Here is a 20,521-nt window from a genome sequence, read left to right as displayed (position 1 = left end):
CAAGAGAAAGAATGGAAATGTGGGTGGGGCTAAACTGGGGGTTGCCTATGGATTTATTTCTGTTACACATATTTTAGGCTTAGCAGCAGTGGGGGCATGGGGGCAAAGGACAGTATAAACAATGGTTCTGACTACCGTGCAGGTTACTCAGAACAGCTTGCAGAACCATGAAAAGATGTTTTCAAGTCTAATTTCATGCCTTATAGCACAGAACTAAAGGCAACAAAGAAGCCCTCTTTTTGAAGTAGGAACGCCAAAGTGCACAGCCTGTCAAGGAGCCAAAGAAGAATATGACAGAATCCTGGGCTTCAGATCTTACATTCAGGAATCCTGATGGGACAGACAGCAGAGCCAGACTAGAGTCTAGTGATACAGTCCTGAAGAAACCACCAAAGTGCTGGAGCTTCTCCCTGACTGATAACAAAGTCAGCTGGCCACGGAGGAAGGAGGAGCAGCATTTTGGGAGGGAGAATAAAAGGAGAAGTTTCTGAGAGAGTTGGATAGGGCTTGATTTGAGAAGGGAGACAGGAAGGAGGGCTGGGCAATAACTGCTTTCCAACATTGTAATATACCGCCTGCTAAACATTGTGGTATGATTCCAAGAAATATTATCTTGGAATTTTATGAAAAGAAATTTTGAAAAAATGGAGGTTGGCCAAAATTTTGTTAATGGGCTTAATGGTATCTATTCTGAGCAAAGAGCGAAGATTATTGTAAATAATGTGGTATCAGATGAGATAAGAATTGAGAAAGGAACAAGACAAGGGTGCCCACTCTCCCCCGTTATTTATTTCTGTACTAGAGGTTTTGTTGAATATGATAAGGAGCGATGAAGGTGTCAAAGGGATTACAGTGGGTTCGAAACAATATAAGTTAAAGGCCTTTGCAGATGATTTAGTATTGACTTTGCAGAATCCCGAACAGAGTGCAGTGAGAGCACTGCAGATAATTCAAGAGTTTGGCAGTGTGGCGGGTTTTAAGCTGAATAAAGGGAAAACTAAAGTATTGGATAAAAATCTGACACTACGAGAGAGACAGAATATAGAGGAATGCACAGGACTGAAGTGTGTAAAAAAGGTGAAATATCTAGGAGTTAATATGACGTCAAAAAATTTGAATTTGTATAAAGACAATTATGAGAAATTATGGAAAGAAATCCAGAGAGATTTGGAAGTATGGACGAGGTTAAAATTGTCTTTAATGGGTAGAATAGCAACTGTTAAAATGAATGTTTTGCCGAGAATGTTGTTTTTATTTCAGGCCCTACCGATAGTTGATAAAATGAAATGCTTTCAAGAATGGCAGAAGATACTGTCTAAATTTGTCTGGCAGGGGAAGAAACCAAGAATTAAATATAAACTTTTGACTGATGTTAAAGAAAGAGGAGGATTTTCCCTGCCGGACTTAAAGATTTATTTTGAAGCTGCTGCCTTTTGTTGGTTGAAAGATTGGTTTTTGTTAGATAATGATGATTTGTTGGATTTAGAGGGTCATGATAACGCATTTGGTTGGCATGCATATTTATGGTATGATAAAGTGAAATTGCATAAAGGTTTTAAAAACCATATAATCAGGAAATCATTGTTTAATGTCTGGATGAGATATAAGGATTTGTTGGAAAGGAGAACTCCTAGGTGGATTTCACCTCTTGAGGCAAAGAAACCTAAAAGGACAAATATGGATGAGAATAGGTTGAAATACAAAGATATCTTGATGGAAGTGGGAAACCACTTTAAGTTAAGACCATACGAACAATTGAAAGATAGGTTGAGTGACTGGTTTCAGTATGTGCAGATAAATGAGGTATTCAAGTTAGACAAAAAATTAGGATTCCAATCAGAAAAATCGAAATTAGAGACGGAGTTATTAGAGACAGATCACAAGAATTTGTCCAGAATGTATAATTTGTTGTTAGAATGGCATTTGAAAGATGAGCAAACAAAATCAGTTATGATTGAATGGGCCAAGGATCTGGGTCATAATGTGATGATGTCGGAGTGGGAAAAATTGTGGAAGAAAGGTATGAAATTTACGGCTTGTACGGTGTTGAAGGAAAATTTGATGAAAATGATGTATAGATGGTATCTGACGCCGGTCAAGCTAGCTAAAATGTACCACAAAAGCGACAATAAATGTTGGAAATGTAAACAGGATGTTGGCTCATTCTACCATATGTGGTGGACATGCCCTAAGATAAAAGGCTTCTGGGAAATGATTTACAATGAATTGAAAAAGATGTTTAAGAACACATTTTCGAAAAAACCGGAAGCCTTTTTGCTTGGAATAATTGGGGAAGAAATCCCCAAGGATGATGTTAATCTGTTTATGTATGCCACCACAGCCGCTAGGATTTTATTAGCAAAATATTGGAAAAAAGAAGAATTGCCTTCGAAGCAGGAATGGCAAATGAAAATGATGGACTATATGGAATTAGCAGAATTGACAGGAAGACTCCGGGACTGGAAGAAATTTAAAATGTATATAGGGAATGTATTCGATAATTAGAGTTTGAAAATCCAGGAAAGTAAAGAGGTTAAGGCATTAGGGAAACAATAGAAGATTTAAAGTTTGAAATTAGGGTAAATGATATGAAGATGAATTAACTTGGAAGTTTTAAAGGGATTGCATGATGGGAAAGAAGATGATTTAGAAACTGCTATAGAAGTTTAAAAAAAATGAAAACCAGATAGTAGGGAATTGGGGAAGCCTGAAGACAATGAGTATTATAATGGATGAGAAATGATATATATTTTTTTGTTATATTTTTGTATGTTGATGTTTTTGATGTGTTTTTGTATTTTGTATTTTGTATGTTTGGTGTATGTTTGTTGAAAAAATGTTCAATAAAAAATATTATTAAAAAAAATAAAATAAACATTGTGGTATGGCGGTATATCAAAATGTCAGAAAGGAAGTGGCAAGGAAGAAGGCAGTTGCTGGCCGCTGTGTGCAGCTTCTGCCTTTTCCAAAGCAATTCCTCCTCCAGCGCCCACCGTCCCCTCTGTCAAGGCAGTGGCAAATGAGGCAGATGAGAGAGAGCTCCATTTCCATGCTTGCCTCCTCTGCTGCCTTGGCACTGGCAAGGGGTGGGGGGTGGGGCAAGCAGGCTGCCTCTCCCTTCCCATGAGGAAGCAACACACTTGTGAACCCCCCCCCCCCGGTGCCAAGGCGGAGGCATCATCTGCCGCTTCCTTGAGATGGGCACACGGGGGGGGGGGGGGCTGCCTCTCCCTCCCAGGATGAAAAAGCAGCCCACTCATGCCTCCTCCACCACTGCCTTGACACGGAGTGGGTGGGGGCAGAATGGTGAGGCTCAGCTGGGGGACGGGAGGGCAACTTTGAACCTTCTCGCCTCCCCGGCTGAGCAAGTCCCCTGTCCCTCTGGTGCATGCGAGTTAGAGCTGGAGAGATGAGGGGCTTCTTTGCGCTCCTCAAGGGTGGGGGTGCAGGAAGCCTCCCACTACCCAGCTGAACAGCCCCGATCCTTCTACTGCTTGCATATGAGCAAGAGAAGGATTCGGGCTCCATCAGCTGAGGAGCGGGAGCACTTTAACAGAGCCCTGACCCTGGCACTGGCAGGTTGGGGCGCCATAAAACTGCTTGGCTGAGGCAAGGGTAGTGAGTGGCTGAGGCAAGGGTATTGGGGTGAGTCTGCGCTTTACTACATGGTGGCTAGTGGTGGGTCCACTACACCTGATTTTAAAGGCAGCGGCCAAGAAGGAACACCAAAAAAGGCCTAAATCAAAATGCAGAGAGCTGGCAAGGCCCCAACCCCAGCTTGGATTTTGCCAATTTCCACTCAGCTACAACCCTTCACATCATTCTTGAGGGTCCCCCAAGCATGGGGTCAATGAAGTGTAGCCAGAAAGGGGCAGGAAAGTCCTGTTACACATGTGGAGCTTGACACAGGCTGCCCTAGATTCAAGCTAACGTAGAGGACCCACAACATTAGCTGGGGATATGAAGATAACAAGAGTCCTGAAGAATCAAATACAGTAGTCTAAAAAGAAGTGGGGAGGGTACACTTCTCACTCTAGCCATCAACTGCAGCACACACTTAAATTAAGAGAATGAAGAAAAAGAAAGGCTGCACAAATAGGTCTATAGGAAGACCTGTCATAAATCAAACACTGAATGAGCCTTACCATTTGTAGACAATAAAAACTGAGCAGCATTTTTCTGGGGTAACCACCTAATTTTGTTGATCTTTTCTTCAATTTCTAAACTTTTCAAGTAGTCAAACTCTGGTTCATGGCTTTGAAAGGTACTGTAAACATTGTATTCGCCTCTGCTGTGAGATGGCGTTTTGTTCTGAAAGGGGAAGGGGAGCAGGGGGAGAGGGGCGAGAAATTGCATGGAATTCAGTGAATAACCAGTGTAGTTAATGTAGGCCACCTACAGATTGCAATTAGTGGGATACAAATAAATTAGAGCCACTTCACAGATATGAATTATTTCTGAGGCTGTCATTTAAGCAACAAACTCTTAATTGACCAATTATATAAGCTTACTGATCAATTTGCATTCATGAATACAAACATTCTGAAGCAATGAAAAAACATTCTTTAGATCAAGGAAAGCGAATCTGTGGTCCTCCATCCCTGCCTGATTTCAAATGTGTAATAAACAGCTATTGTGCTGTAGGACATCCTAGTCATGACTCACAGATGCTCTTCCCTCCAAACTGCTATCTAACGCTAAACATCTTAGCACTTGTTTAGCCAATATCTGCAATTCCAAGAGGGTGATGAACCACACTCAAGGGCGTGAGAATGCCAACATCATTTTAAAAATCCCAGGCACCTTTTCAAGCAGGAGGCAGGTTTGAAGCCAAATTCCAGACCAAGGTAATTAACATTGCACTGGCATGAATCTTGCTTTATTAGCAATTACGGGGCAGTATTCATTTCCTGTCTCCTAAGCTGCTCCACGATGCTTTGCACGGTTGCACTGCCACCTCATTCCAGCCCAGGCAGGCATGATGACAGCTTGCTGGTGAACAGAATTTCATGTCAGTCGAATTCTACGAAGAGATCCTGTTTCAACCGATACTGCTCTGTGGATAGCAACTGGGAATCACCTGTTCTGATGGGTGGTGCTTGGCTGATACACAGGAAGCTGCCTTATATGAGGTCAGACAAATTGTCTTTCTAGTCCAGTGCTATTACTGGACACCTTAAGGATCACCTTTTCCCATAACAACCTGCTCAGGAATGAAGTTCTTCTACAGAGACCCTTCTCAGGGTGCTGCCAACAACTGAGGTCAAGCAGATAGCACTGAGGCCTCCTGTGGCGGAGTGGGTCCGTGCGCCTGGCTGATAACCAGAAGTTTGGTGGTTTGAGTCCACCCAGGGATGGCTATGGGAAAATTCCTGCATTGCAGGGGGGACTAGATGACTCTTGGGGTCCCTTCCAACTCTGACATTCTATGATTCTAAGAGTACAGTACTATGGAATTGCCTCCCTAGGAAAGCTCACCCAACACCCACTTTGTTATCATATAGGTGGCAGGCCAATACATTTTTTTTATTCTCACAGGCATTTTAATAAATTGTAAAGAATGAAGCAAGTAGCATTTTAAACACCAGGCCAGTGTTATTTTATCTCACCCTGTAGTTAAGATTGTTTGGAACTGATTGCTGAGTGTATGGCATTTTTTTAAAACAGCAGACAAACATAATCTGGACAGCGTCCATGCAAAAAGGAATGGAAAGGATTTCATTGTGACATTCAGATGGACAGGTAAGCAATATTGACTACAGGCGAGTCCCACGTTCCGGATTTTAGGAAGATTTTATGAAAACAGAACTTTCTTCAATAAATATTGTGATCTGTAGCAGCTCTTCAGAGCTTTTGTAGAACTCTTGCTCATCACCTCCTAGCTTCAATTAACTGGAAATGCCAGAGACTGAACCTAGGACAAGCATGTATCTCACTACTGAACTTATGTCCTTCTCCCACTGTCTTGCTCATGAAATGCGTAATGAACAAGACAATCCACCACAATCATGCAGGTGTGAAACAATGTACCCCACTATTGCACAGGGAGCATTTCATCAACAGAGGTGGGAAGAGACCACTGTCTGCTCCCAGTGAGGGTTTTGGCATGAATTCTGGAACGGGCATTTCCTCTGACGAAACATACATGTTTCCATAAACTCGGTAAGTCCTTTACAGGACAGAGATAGGGAAACATTTAGCCCTCCAGGTGTGGTTAGGCTGCATCTCCCACCAGCCCCAGACAGCATAACTAGAGTTCAAGAATGATAGGAACTGTAGTCCGGTAGAAGCTGGAGGGCCAAAGGTTACCATCCTTGTCTCAAAATACCTTTTCTGATTTCCCTAAGAAATAGATTTTATATATTAGATTCATTTCAATTTCATTTATCTCAACCATAAACGACCACAAAACAGTTTAGCCCGGACACTGAGATCCAGCGCAGAGGGCCTTCTGGCGGTTCCCTCACTGCGAGAAGCAAAGCTACAGGGAACCAGGCAGAGGGCCTTTTTGGTAGTGGCTCCCGCCCTGTGGAACACCCTCCCATCGGCGGTCAAGGAGATAAACAACTACCTGACATTTAGAAAACATCTAAAGGCAGCCCTGTTTAGGGAAGTTTTTAATCTGTGATATTTTAATGTATTTTGCTATTTGTTGGAAGCCGCCCAGAGTGGTGGGGAAACCCAGCCAGATAGGCGGGGTATAAATAAATAAATAAATAAATAAATAAATAAAAAATAAGTAAGGACAGGTTAATAATGAGAACAGATCAAACCAGCAGATAACGCCAACCATAAAATACCATTTATCCAATATATGCAGTTTTGATTATATTTTGCTGTGGCCAAGCCAAGAATTGGCTGCCATCTGTATTACAGAGTTCTCGCTAACTTCTCTGCAATATATGTTATTTTAAGCATTAGCCTCCTGAGTTCCTTAAGTAGGTTATAATCTTATTTGATTTAAAAAGACCATACCACGAAACTGATGTTTCCTATTTCCATAAATTCCCTTCCCAAATTTGGAACCTAGTATGTGACACTGGTTTTAATGTTTTAATTTTAATGTACTAAAAATATCAGCTTAGCCACCTTTTGTTTGCTGTCTCGGTTGTCCAGTTGAACCAGAAAGGCAGGATATAAATGTAATAAAAGTAAAGTAAAGGGGCCCCTGACGATCAGGTCCAGTCGTGTCTGACTCTGGGGTTGCGGCGCTCATCTCGCTCTATAGGCCGAGGGAGCCAGCGTTTGTCCGCAGACAGCTTCCGGGTCATGTGGCCAGCATGACAAAGCTGCTTCTGGCGAACCAGAGCAGCGCACGGAAATGCCGTTTTACCTTTCCTATTTATCTACTTGCACTTTGATGTGCTTTCGAACTGCTAGGTGGGCAGGAGCTGGGAGCGAGCAACGGGAGCTTACCCCGTTGCAGGGATTCGAACCGCTGACCTTCTGATCAGCAAGCCCTAGACTCTGTGGTTTAACCCACAGCGCCACCTGGGTCCCCATAAATGTAATAAATACTGTAAATAGGTATCATTGTCCCCACTAGATGGCACTAAGAGATCAAAATAACTTGGTAAGGAAAAATCCTTACCAGAAAGAAAGGGTACAGAAAGAGAGTGATTGTTGTGAGATGAGAAACATACAAAGGCTAGAGGAGTTGGAAAGATGACATATAAACCGCAAGAACCTCCAAGCGCTTTTAATGTAAAAACCGCCCAGTATACGTACCTAGGCAAGACATCCTAGGCAATCAGAGACTCCCTGGCTGGAGCAGGCCAGTGGCCCATCTAGTCGAGTGCCCTGTGCTCACAGTGGCCAACCAGATGCCTGTGGGAAGCACACAAGCAGGACATGAGCGCAACAGCACCCTGCCCACCTGCAACTCCCAGCACCTGGTACTCAGAGACACATTGCCTCTGACAGTGGAGGTAGAGCACAGCCATCATGGTTAATAGCCATTGATATACCGGTAGCCTTTGCCTCCGTGAATTTGTCTCATCTCCTTTTAAAGCCATCCAAGTGGGGGGGGGGCACTTGCTGACTTTTGTGGAAGCCAATTCCATAGTTTAATAATGTGCTGAGTGAAGAAGTACTGTACTATCTTTTGTGTGCTCTGAATCCTCCAACATGAGTTCTAGTTACAAGAAAGGGAGAAAAACTCTTCTCTATCTACTTGATCACACCATGTATAATTTTATGCATTTCTATCATGTCAACTCTTATTCGTCTTTTTTCTTAACTATAAAAAGGCCCAAAGTGATGGCTCTCCTGTCTTTCTGGGCCACAAATGAGAGACTCTTAATTTCAGGGTTGTGGGTTCAAGTCCCACATTAGGCAAAAAGGTTCCTGCATTGAAGGGTGGGACCAGATGTCCCTCGCAGTCCCATCCAACTCTGTATTTGTATGATTCTATGAAATGCATAAAACAGATGTGCAGTACTTTCTAGGCATCGTGGTTGTCTGATGGGCACCTTATGAGCACAAACTGGTTGAGTGGTTTCAAAGCCATTTTAATGAAAACAGACAAAACACTTGCTGTTCATATGACATAGTATTTCCAGTGCTCATAAATGTCCAGTGCCTGTTCAAAGGCACAATATCAATTATATTTACTGCAAGAGAAAATCTATGTAGGGCAATCTATTACTGGCACAAATGTAGGCTACTTGAGAAGGATTTTAATAGGACAAAAGAAGAATGCTATTTGAAACTCAATGACTGTAGGAAAAGCATTGCTTTAGTAAGTTACATACAATGGGTTGGATAAAAAAACATGAGGAGAAGGGAAAGATGCATTACTGCTACTCCCTGGACTCCTGAGCAAGAACAATCAGAAGAATTCTTGCAGGACTATGAAGCACCTATGAAGATGCTTAAATCTAGTTAGACCCCTGGCTCATCTAGGCTGTATAGGTGCCAGGGGAAGACAACATTTACAACCCCTCACCTACACTGGCTGGCAGCAACTCTCCAGGTATCAGGCAGAAAGATATCTTTCCTAATCCTGCTAATAGATAGATGGGGGCGATGGCTTCCTAAAATCTCCTGCATGAAAAGCTTGTGTTCCACCAAAAAGCATTGACTCCTTGCTGATTTTAAATTGTTTTTTCAAAATATATTCAACATCTATGGATAAATCTTATACCAACAGATTGATTTACTTTTCCAATAATTAATAAATGGCCACCTGTTTTCAATAAATTGGTTACATCATCAATCTTCTGTAGGTTTTATACAACAGTGATTTGGAATACACAAGCACTGGAATACATCATTCTAGATAATGGTCTGCGTTATCTGTTCTGTAATACTCAGCATATAAGATAGTAAAGGAACCACTTCTCAGTATTATTATTTTTACAACAGTTTGGTGGGGAACAAACAACAGCCCAAAGAAACTGAACATGTAGTTTTGTAATTAAGCTTGTTGCTCTTACAACCCTATAGATACGTACATGGGAATAAGTTCCAGTGAATGAAATAGGACTTACTTCTGCAGAAAGTCACACAGCTTTGCACATTTTTTAATTGCATTCCTAATCTTTAACCAGTATTTCCTTACAATCAGTCATGGCCACCATAAATTATAAATTTCCTATGTAACATGTCCACACTGGGTTATAACAGTAGAATATCATGCTGGTACTTTTTGGTGTGGTTCTTGTTTTCAACTTATTCTCAGAGCACCATTTTCAGGTAATTTTCAGGTAAAAGCCACATTTCCCTCTTGAAATCTATAGAGCAGGGTGGATGCAACCCAAGGGCTACATGTAGCCGTGGAGGCCTTTTTTGGCGGCTCTCAAGTAACCTTTTACCCCACAGTCCTCACCTCGCAGCATAAGCCAATGGTGTCCAAACTTTTTTCAGAGGGCCAGATTTGATGGCGTGAAGGGCTGTGAGGGCCGACTAAAGAGCTGACCAAGTTGTTAACCTTTTTTAAGGATTGAAGTTGTTGAGCTTTTTTTATTATTTTACCCCAAGAAACAAACTGCCACAGGGGCTGGATTAAACCGACCGGCAGGCTGGATTAGGCCCCCGAAATGCATTTTGGACATGCCTGGCATAAGCGAAGCACTGGAATTCAGGAAGGAGGCATGAGGGCTCTGACTGGGTCCTAGAGTCCTCCTGCCTCCTTCCCAAAGCCTAGTTAGCACTTGCTCAGCTTTGGGAAGGAGGTGGGTGGGCTCTAGAACCCTGCCAGAGCCTCGTGCCTCCTTCCCAAAGCCCAGTGCCTCATTTAGCTGGGTTTGGGAAGGTTGCTGGGGGGGGGGGCATCAAATTTTGGCCTCACTCTCCACCCCATGTGACGAGGCACTGTGTGGCCCATGAGTTCCGTGGCCCATGAGCCCACTTGATATGAAAAGTTGGACTGCCTTGCTCTAGAGGAAATTGGGTTGTGGGTATGAACAGACCACACTGACACAGAACTCACCTCCTGCTCTTGTTGAAAGATAACAACTCTACCGCCTTTGTCTCCTGTTGCTAGCAATTCTCCAGAATGATTAAACTCTACTGTAGAAATTATATCTGCTGTATAATAAAGAGAGAGAAATGTATGTTAATATATTTTCTGTGTACATTTTCATGAAATACATTTACACAGCAATCAGAAAAACTTGCACTATGATGCGGCAAACTTCCTCCTGTGATCAGAACTGGGGAGATTCAGATTCAAGTTCCTTCTTATCCACAAAGCTCACCTTGGGCAGTCACTATTTCTTAGCACAACCTATTTCACAGGTTTGTTGTGAGAATATAAGGCAAGAATCAGCATGTATGTTGCCCTGATCTCTTTGGAAGAATAAACAAGCAGTTCTAAATTGTCAGCTGCACCAACGTTGCAAGGTTGTTGCGAGGATTAAATTGGGAAGGCGGGGAGAAAAGATGGGATGCACATTAATTTGAAATCGAAAAAGGATACTTGACAACTGGTACACCATGACCCAAAATAGGGGGGCTCAAGGAACCTAAAGGCACCATTCTTTAGCAAACTCACATTTCATTCACTCATTTAGTTAGCACTTTTGTGTCAAAGGCAAAACAGACACACATAAATAGCCACCACATAAGCTGACTTCGGGCATTTCTCCTCATGTGACAAAACTACTGTCTGAGGGTGAAATTGGGCCCACCACTGAATCTCCTATAGTCTGTATGCTGGAGAAATGTCTGCAATAGGGAAACTTTTTAAATGCAATACAAGAATGTTCTTTTTTTGGGGGGGGGTTGCTCAGGATAGGGGACACAAATGGCAGAGCCCAGCCCTCCCACTCGCTCAGTTGTTGATTGGGCAAAGGGGAAGTGGCAGCTGCTTCCCAGCAGCAAGGTACCCAATTCGGAAGGAGAATGAAGAGCCACTCTACAGGGTTGTTGAGGATAAGATGGGGAGGGGGAGAGGGAGAGCTGTGCATGGCACCTTGAGCTCCTTGGAGGAAAGGTGGGATATACTGGTAAAGGCTGAAAAGGCGAATAAATACACTCAAAGGAGCTTTGCTTGTTTCAGGCTCTTTCTGCACCAATGCAGATTCATCAGTGCAGAAAGGGGCCTTTGCTCATTTCAAGATCTCACCACATTCAGAACTATAGCAATGGCAGGGTTGAGGAGGCGGCAGTCTGTTGCTCACCTTAACCTCCCCCTCTGAAGCCTTAACTTCCAATGATGACCACAGCCAACTGCAGTGGCGTGATGTTCACAAGGTAGCCACCACCACAATGTAGGAAGTGGTCCACTAGTTCAGCCAGTTCAATACTATCTGCACTGACTGGCAGCAGCGCTCCAGGATTTCAAACTAGGGTCTCTCACAGCCCTACCCGGAGATGCGGGGCGGGGAGAGATGAACCAGGGACCTTCCATGTGCAAAGGCAGATGTTCCAAAAGTGAACTTCAGCTTTCCCTCCAGTACTGCTATTCCACCTGTAAACCCCCGATTGGGGAGAGAAGCAAAAGTGGTCCCCTTACTCGCTCTCCCACATGCACACAGACATACACCATGCTGAGGCTTTTGTCTGGGAGCATCCAAGAGGCTACTGGCATTCTGTGGATGTGTGAGGTTTAGTCACCCACTTCCAAGGGAGAAGGAAGGGAAAAACTGAGATGGACAGAGACAAAGGAAGAAGCTGAGCAGCCCCTAGCAACTGCTCAAGCACCCCTGGAGGGTACCCACCTCACACATGGGAACCATGGGAACCTCGTGGCACAAGGCAGGTTGCCAAGAACAAAACAAGACTGTTGTATTAGGTCTCCCCACCACCACACACTGCCTCAACCCCAATGATCCTGCAATATGAGGCCAGGGGAAGGAGGATCAGAGAGGAAGATAAGAATGCCTTACGTTGCTTGTTGCTAAGAGCTGTCGGCTGGCCTTCGCTAGCATTACCAATCTGCCCTTTTCTTGCAAACAGCCAAACAAAACGATTCTGCGAACTTGTAGCAGTGCAATGATTTTTACACTCCAAAATCCTCAACCTCTGATATGTAAAGTCAAAAGCAAAGTTTTAACCTGAAAATACACTCTTCTGTGTCCTGTGAACTGCTGAACCTGTAATAATGAAACTGTTGACCACCCCTTTAATATCATCTCAGCTTACCATTTAAGCTATTTTATATTTTCCAATTTATTTGCAGAAGGATCTCTCTCAGCTCTTAATTATCTCAGACTGCTACTTGGTTCCAGTTCATGTTTCTGTATTTGTTTTCAAGGGTCCTTTGCAAACTTTGACCCAGTTCAGAAATCATGCCAGCATATAAATAAGGAATCTTAACTGTGCCTTTGATATGAAATTGTATATTTGTGACCCAACAGCAACCCAAAAGCAGAAATTGTGGCTGGAAGCAGCTTGCCAATATGGTGTGTGCTAACTATGGTTTGGAAGGATGTCTGAATTGACAACCCATATTTTGGCCTATGAACACAAAGAGTCTGGAGTGCTCAGCAGACAGAAAATGAGACCAGACAAGCGCCTTTGAACCATGGCATGCCTGTATACTCAGAGACTAAAATCATGGTTTAAATTCTAAACTCAAATTAGAACAAGTGATAGTAAGCTGAGGTAACATACTTAAGTCCAAAACATTTACACCAGGCAGTTCCATATTTGAGGATATTCTTCATTTGAAGCATCAAGCATATATCTTGGTTTGAAGTAGTAAAAAGGTAAAGGTAAAGGACCCCTGGTCAAACTTGACAATGGGGTGTGGCGCTTATCTCGATTTCAGGCTTCTGGTGCAATGGAACACTGTGACGGAAGCCAGAGTGCACGGAAACACCTTTCATCTTCCCGCTGCAGCGGTACCTATTTATCTACTTGCACTGGTATGCTTTTGAATTGCTAGGTTGGCAGAAGCTGGGACAGAGCAACGGGAGCTCACCCCGTCATGTGGATTCGAACTGCTGACCCAACAGCAAGCTCAAGAGGCTCAGTGGTTAAGACCACAGTGCCACCCGCGTCCCTGGTTTGAAGTACAGCCTGCCTCATTAGTGTGGATCATTGGCTTTAAAAAGGGATTGGGCAAATTCAATGGACGATAGGACTATCAATTGGCTACTAATCATGATGGCTGTGTATTACCTCCAAGGTCAAAGGCAGCATGGCTCTGAATAACTGCTGCTGGGGAACAACAGCAGGAGAGGCTATTGCCCTCATGTCTTGCTTGTGGAGTTTCCATAGGCATCTAGTTTGTCACTGTGGGAAACAAGATGCTGGATGGGTCTTTGGTTGTGTTCGGTATGTCACTACTTAACTGCTAAGACAGTGATGCAACTGAGCATGCTTTTACAATCCTGCCTGGAAATGCTGCTGTGCTACTACTGGCAGGGCAACCAAGAACAGGAAAATTGTCTGCATTGGAAGAACTGAGCCAACCTTGCAAGGGGGAGGGGAGGGGGAAAGAGAGAAAGGAGGGCTGCCAATGTGCCTCCAACAGCACACAGCTCAAAATTGGCTTTGGAAACTAATGCAGGATGGCACAATGCTATAACACCAATGTATTGACAGAAAAAATGCTCTGAAAAGAGCTAAATCACCTAATTAATCAAAATGTGTACTTTGTGCAGGCAGTTAAGATGAGTCAGTAAAAGCAGTGAGTGCCTATTTTACACAGCATCTTGAAGGGAAAGTTGGGGGGCGGGAAACTACCAACAGAATATCAAAACATTATTATGAACTCACCAAGAAATAAGACCCAGGAACCTCTCAAGTGAACCTGGAGGACAACGCCCCAAGGCTTGTTGGCTTAAAACTTTTTGGATATTGAAACTGGTCATTAACATAGTGCAGGAGCTTCTCATGGTTTTATCCAGCTGCCTATTGTTCAGTACAGATTTTGTCATTCATGGGGTGTGGAGCCTTCTCTTAAAGGTTTACTTTAAGCAATAAATATTGGGGCCTTGTTGTCAATGGTTCCTTCGGGCATCACCTTGCAGCACTGGGATTTGTGCCTGCTTACAAGCAGGCGCAATTCCCAAATCCATCTATAAAAATCAGCATTCCCTCACATTCACATCCCCACGTTCTCCAGTTAAACCCAACATGCATATCTCTGATTGGTCCACTACACGATTTCCCTTCCTGATGTAGGTGAAACTGACAGAGGTTTTTTTTTTCTAAAATGAATTGGACCAATTTTAAAAAAGAAAATTTACTGCAGTGCTACAACTGAAAGTTAACATATCAGTAGATCATAGCTTTTCAATTAAAATTAATCCAAAAGGCAACTTGCTTTTCCTTTGTGGACAAGCCTTCAACCTACTTTATCTCAAAGGGGTGGGGAAACATGAAGTTGCAAGGCTAAACAGAATGATGCTCTGTTAACAACTACAACACACAGTACCAAACTACTCTGCACATAAATAAGCCACTAGAGCAGTAACTAGGCAAGCATTTGGAAGCAAAGAAACTCACCGTTAAAAATAGTGCATTCCCATACCTTGGTCAAAGAAACAAGCAGACATCAAGGCACTGGTGTTGAACTGGATGGATTTAATTGTGTTTGAGAACTGACAAGGGAAGCATTTCATCTTCCGCAGCACACCGATTGGCTTGTGTATTTTCATCTGTGTTAACACCCTTGCTGCCAAACAAAATGAATGCGACTCTTTTCTTTGAAATGGTAACTGGTATCTCAGTGATAATTATGGGGGAAGTTATTTTCGTCCTTCAGTGTGCATCCTTCAGCCGCTTCCTGGAGTCTCCTCCCCTCTGTGCGTGCTATTTTTTGCTATAGTCTCTAGGTGGGGGCCTTGCAACCGCACAGGGCTGCTCACACCACTGCCCAGGATCCTGCAAAGCGATCCCTACCACAAGTACGATGTAAAGAAAAAGGAGGAATGGCAGAGAAGCCAATGCACCGAAGTGTGTCACAGCACTCAAATATGCACAGCAGCCGATATACTGTGGAGCATGCTCTTCCTTGTGCTCAAAATCCAACACAAACAAAATGAATCACAGAGAGAGAGAGAGAGAGAGAGAGAGAGAGAGAGAGAGAGAGAGAGAGAGAGAGAGACAGCAGCCACCTAGCACTGCACACCAGCTGATATACCTTGAAAGCTAAGGTCAAATCAATGAAGACAATCTGCTGACAGATCCACCAGAAGTCACACCAGTAAAGCACATGATCCATCTTCGCTTTAAATAAGCCTACGTTGGACATTTTTTTTCTTAACAGCAGTTGCCTCAGGAGTCCAAGACAGCCTTGAATAGAACCAGCAAATGGGGGATGCTCCTGAGCCCTGAACCATTATCTGTCCTTCATGACCCCATGGTCTCCCACCCCACTCTGCCCATCAGTTGTGCCTCATTATCTTTCCTCTTGCCTTTTATCACTCCCTGCCAAAGTGCAGTGTAATCGGAAACATGTGGATGAAGCCATTCTTTGGAAGTCTACATAATCAGAGTCAGGTCTTCTTGTGTAAAACTCTACCCCTAAGGAGCCATATGCCATAAATCTCACCCACCCCAATAAGGCCCTTCTTATGGAAGTCACAGAAAATATTACACATGCTTTAAGGCACGAATGGGGAGACCTTTTTCAGTCCAAATGCCACATTTTATTCCAGGCTACATTCTGAGCAGTGCTAGAAACCAGCCAGGTGCCAGATTCCTGAGATTCCTGCATTGCAGGGGGTTGGACTAGATGATCCTTGGTGTCCTTTCCAAATCTGCAATTCTGAGAGTCTATGAAAAAGACAGGGTGGGGGGTGGGGAAGCAGGGTGTGGTTTAAGGAGATAGTCCCAAGGGCCAGATACAGAACCAGAGCACTGTTTTTGGCCCATAGAGCCTGCGGTGCCCTCCTCCCCATTTCAAGGAATGAAGACCCAGCTTTAACAAATGTTTCAAGGCCCACAATATCTAAAGCAGTTCTAGGCAACATGGTGTTTGCCAGATACAGTATTGTGGACTACAGCTTCCATCATCCTCAAACAGCAGCTGATGGGACCCGTAGTTTATAACAAACAGAACAAGGATTCCCGATATGTGGTATGTCAGGGGTCCCCCAACTACGAACTGCCGGCTGGATCCAGCCCGCTAGCTAAAACACCACGCCATGTTTCTGAAGGGCTGTCATATGGAGGAGGGAGCATGCTTGTTTTCTCCTGCTCTGGAGGGAAGGAATTCAATGGCTTCAAGTTACAAGAAAGGAGATTCCGACTAAACATTTGGAAAAACTTTCTGCCAGTAAGAGCTGTTTGGCAGTGGAATAGACTCCCACAAGAGGTGGTGGATTCTCATTTCTTGGAGGTTTTTTAAAAGAGTTTGGATGACCACCTGTCATGGATGCTTTAGCTGAGATTCCTGCATTGCAGGGGGTTGGACTAGATGACCCCTGGGTCCCTTCCAACTCTTAAGATTCTGTGATTCTATGATTCCCCCACAGAGTATATTTTGTATGTGAAAACAGATCAAATTTGTTTTTGATTAGCTAATATATTGCACATCTTTCTAATTGTTTCAAGAGTCATTTGAACTTTCAAATATATTTATCTTAATACTGTCCAACCAATTAAAGGTGCTGTATCTGTGTACTCTAAGATTGACCAAGTTGGGAAATTACGACCATCAGCAGGTCTCCAACGTTTAAGACATCAATAGATAATTTTATTGTTTTATCTATTTTTTAAATCATTTTGAAGTTTTTTCTACAATCAAGCAGTATATAATTTTAATGCAACAAATAAATAAACAAATTGGGGCTTGCTTTTGACCATATTCCTCCATGGAGCATTTAATGTATCCATACCACCAGAAGACTGAATTGGCATGGGGGGGGGGGACACACAAGGTTGAATTCAGGACACAAAACTGAGGAGGAGTGAAAATAAAACACCTTGCAATAGGTTGGCAATCAAAGCACAATCAGCACGGCTATGGATGCAAGGTGCACAGCAGTGAGGGTAACCTCTGGCCCTTGAGATGTTGCTGATCCAAAACTCTCATCATCCCTGTGCTTGCTGGGGCTAATGGGAGTTGTAGTTTTGCAGCATCTGAAGAGCCAAAGGTTCAGCACACCAGATGTACAGGAACAATGTGGTATAATACTTGGTGTGTGTGTGTGTGTGTGTCGGTAGAGAGAGGTGAAAAATGTTTCCAAAATTGGCTCAAATCAGACAAGTCACATCTCGCTATACCTTACAGCAGGCTTCCTCAACCTCGGCCCTCCAGATGTTTTTGGGCTACAACTCCCATGATTCCTAGCTAGCAGGACCAGTGGTCAGGGATACTGGGAATTGTAGTCTCAAAACATCTGGAGGGCCGAGGTTGAGGAAGCCTGCCTTACAGAAAAAAACTAGGTATCAGATGACCAAACATTTTGCATGTTTAAGAGTGCAGCAGTTCTGCATTTCAGTGAGGTTTGCATACAAGCAGCAGTTTGATGGACTTTGTTTTGGGACACCCACATCTGCCTAAGTTTGATATGTTCGAATGAAGACACTGATGTATTTAGAACTATCTGCCTGGCAGCTAAATCCTTTATATAGAAACTCTTGTGTACTGAGAATTATTTCAAAATCCAGTCCAGTTCCCACACCTGTCCAAACTTCATAACTGCCAAATCATAAGCTGGTGATTGGGACTCGCCTAGAAAGGGCAACTTGTAACACCTGACTTTCCATACACAGCATGTGAGAAAGTGCCACTGATGCCTTTGCAGACAGAGTTATTCTTGATACTGTAGAATATTTGGCAGGTACTGACATCTTCATCTAAATGTCACTCAAGACTGCTTCATTACATTTTTAAGGTGGATCCATGAAACATTAGTGCAAACAAAAGATGTGTATAAATGCAGAGTGTATTTGCAAGGGGTTGTGCCACATGCCTGTTGTCTTTGTCCATGGAGTTTTCCTAGCAGGGATACTGGAGTGGCTTGCCAGTTCCTTCTCCAGGTGGATCACGTTTAGTCAAAACTCTCCACTATGACCTGTCCATCTTGGGTGGCCCTGCATAGCATAGCTCATAGCTTCTCTGAGTTATTCCAGCCCCTTCGCTTGAAATTCTCGAAGCTACGAACATGAGTTTGACCAAACTGTGGGAGGCAGTGGAAGACAGGAGTGCCTGGCGTGCTGTGGTCCATGGGGTCACAAAGAGTCGGACACGACTAAACGACAACAAGTGCCACATGCACAAGTGCCAAGAAGCTGGAACTTCTTCCCCATCCCCTGGTTCCTATGACTGGCTCCTCTGGGTGGAAGAGTAGAGACTTTAAAAAGTTTTAAAAATTGAAATGTTGAGGTGTTGAAATAAAAACAACAACATAAAAATAAAAAGTGATGATAGTAAGTGAGAAGGCAAGGAAAAAAAAATGAAAAATAAGAATAAAAGATTTTTAAAAGAACAACCTGTGAGCCAAACTATTGTTATTTTGTTGTTGTTCTTTTAAAACTCCTTTAATCTTCTTTTTCATTTCCCCCCTTGCCTTCTATTATCATCACTTTTTATTTTTTATGGGTTTTTTATTTCAACACCTCAACATTTTAATTTTTAATTAAACATTTTAAAGTCTCTACTCTTTCCACACCCTCCCCCTCCCCCCTGAATAAAATATTTTATGTATTTTCCCCATCCATTTTCAACAGTACTTTTTTGTTTTTTGTTTGTTTTTATCTCTTTGCTCTCATACTATAACTTGAATCACCACCACAATTTTTGGTTTTTAATACAATCCTGCTAGCCTTTAATTTTTAATTCTTAAATGTGAACCTCTAACCCCACACCCCACCCTTGACTCCAGTCCCTCATTTGTGTGCATGTATGTGTGTGTTTGTTCACATATAACCCATCCCTAGATTTAAGGGGTGCGAGGGGAGCAGAGAGGTTGGAATGCTCTGTTGCACAAGCAAAAATCCTTGCACTTGATGGAGCGTTTGCATACTGCTACTCTGGATATGACCCTTGCTTCTAGAAGTATATGAACATTTGCAAAACATAGAGCAGAATTTGGCAACCTTTCTGCCATGGGCATAGCCAAGGGGGGCAGGGAGAGGCAGCTGCCCCCCCATCAATAAAAATACATAGCAAACTGAGTTTATGTTCCCACTAACAAAAGACCTGGCTACGCCCATGCTCTGCTCCACAGAGCTTTGTGTAAAAAGACAATCTGCCTTAACTGGAGGAGGGAAGCGATAAGAAGCCGGGTGGACAAAAAACATGAATGCCATAAACGGCAATCTTTAAATGGTTGCAGGAGGCTTGTGGAGAATGAGGAGGCCCACATGGAAGCCGGGCAATAGTGAGGCCATTGTCCTGCAGGCTTCAGCACAAAGCTTTTATTAGAGTCATTTTTAAGGGGAAGGAGGAACAGTAAGAGGGGGAGGGAGGGAGCCCTGATCAAGGATTAGCATAATGAAAAGTTTGTGCCCTATTAGAATTGAATTACAGATAAACTTGTGACCAGTTCTTGGACAGTACACAGATGAGGACAGCAAGGCTAAGGAACCTCAAGTGAATAGCTCTCCATTTTAAGTCTTAAAGGCAGCAAATGAATATCTTATGCCTGCCACCTGAAAAGCCAAACCATTAAAAACAGAGCAGACCCGCTCTCTTAGCCACATATGCTTGATACACAGCAAGGATCAGGGCAGTATCCTTCCCAGAAAACAACAAACCTTTGGGCTATAAGAGGGTGGTTTCTAGTGGTGGTGAATGACAAACCCAGACAGGTCTACACACTTTCCCCAGCATTTTCAAGCAGTGTTAGAAACTCTGATATATGAGCAAGGCACCAAATGGTTCCTTAAATCAAGGTTACAGCCACCAAAACGGAATGTCTAGTTGCCGTTTTGGGGTAAGATGGCTCTAAAGTCTTACTTTTCAAATGATGGACCGATTGTGATTGATTATGTTAAACACCTGGCTCGCTTAGATGACTACCTTGATTTAGGTTAAGAACTTTGAGAACTTAAGGAAGAAAAGTCACTTGATCCGGGGACAGTCCATGTATATATTTGCCTATTCCTACCTCGTTTTCTTAATGGTGACAAGGACCCCATTTATAACGTAGGGATAGTCTTCACAACAGTGAGC

General features: G+C 43.2%; 1 protein-coding gene across 2 annotated transcripts in view; it reads right to left on the bottom strand.

Annotated features, from left to right (window-relative positions):
• PPP2R2A (protein phosphatase 2 regulatory subunit Balpha) overlaps positions 1-20,521 on the bottom strand; it is a 78,924-nt gene that overhangs the window by 13,881 nt on the left and 44,522 nt on the right. The window contains exons 3-4 of one of the 2 annotated variants that reach the window (XM_035138789.3): positions 10,433-10,530; positions 4,146-4,311 (exon numbers count right to left, since the gene is read on the bottom strand). In XM_035138789.3, the coding sequence (XP_034994680.1) occupies positions 4,146-4,311; positions 10,433-10,530 (264 nt within the window). The remainder of the gene's footprint in view (positions 1-4,145; positions 4,312-10,432; positions 10,531-20,521) is intronic. The other variant, XM_035138790.3, reaches the window with a different exon arrangement.

This window comes from Zootoca vivipara, chromosome 14 (assembly GCF_965207765.1).
Source record: "Zootoca vivipara chromosome 14, rZooViv2.hap1.1, whole genome shotgun sequence".
Classification (NCBI taxonomy): domain Eukaryota; kingdom Metazoa; phylum Chordata; class Lepidosauria; order Squamata; family Lacertidae; genus Zootoca; species Zootoca vivipara.
The sequence above is the reverse complement of the archived record's forward strand: the minus strand, read 5'-3'. Positions and strand labels throughout refer to the sequence as shown.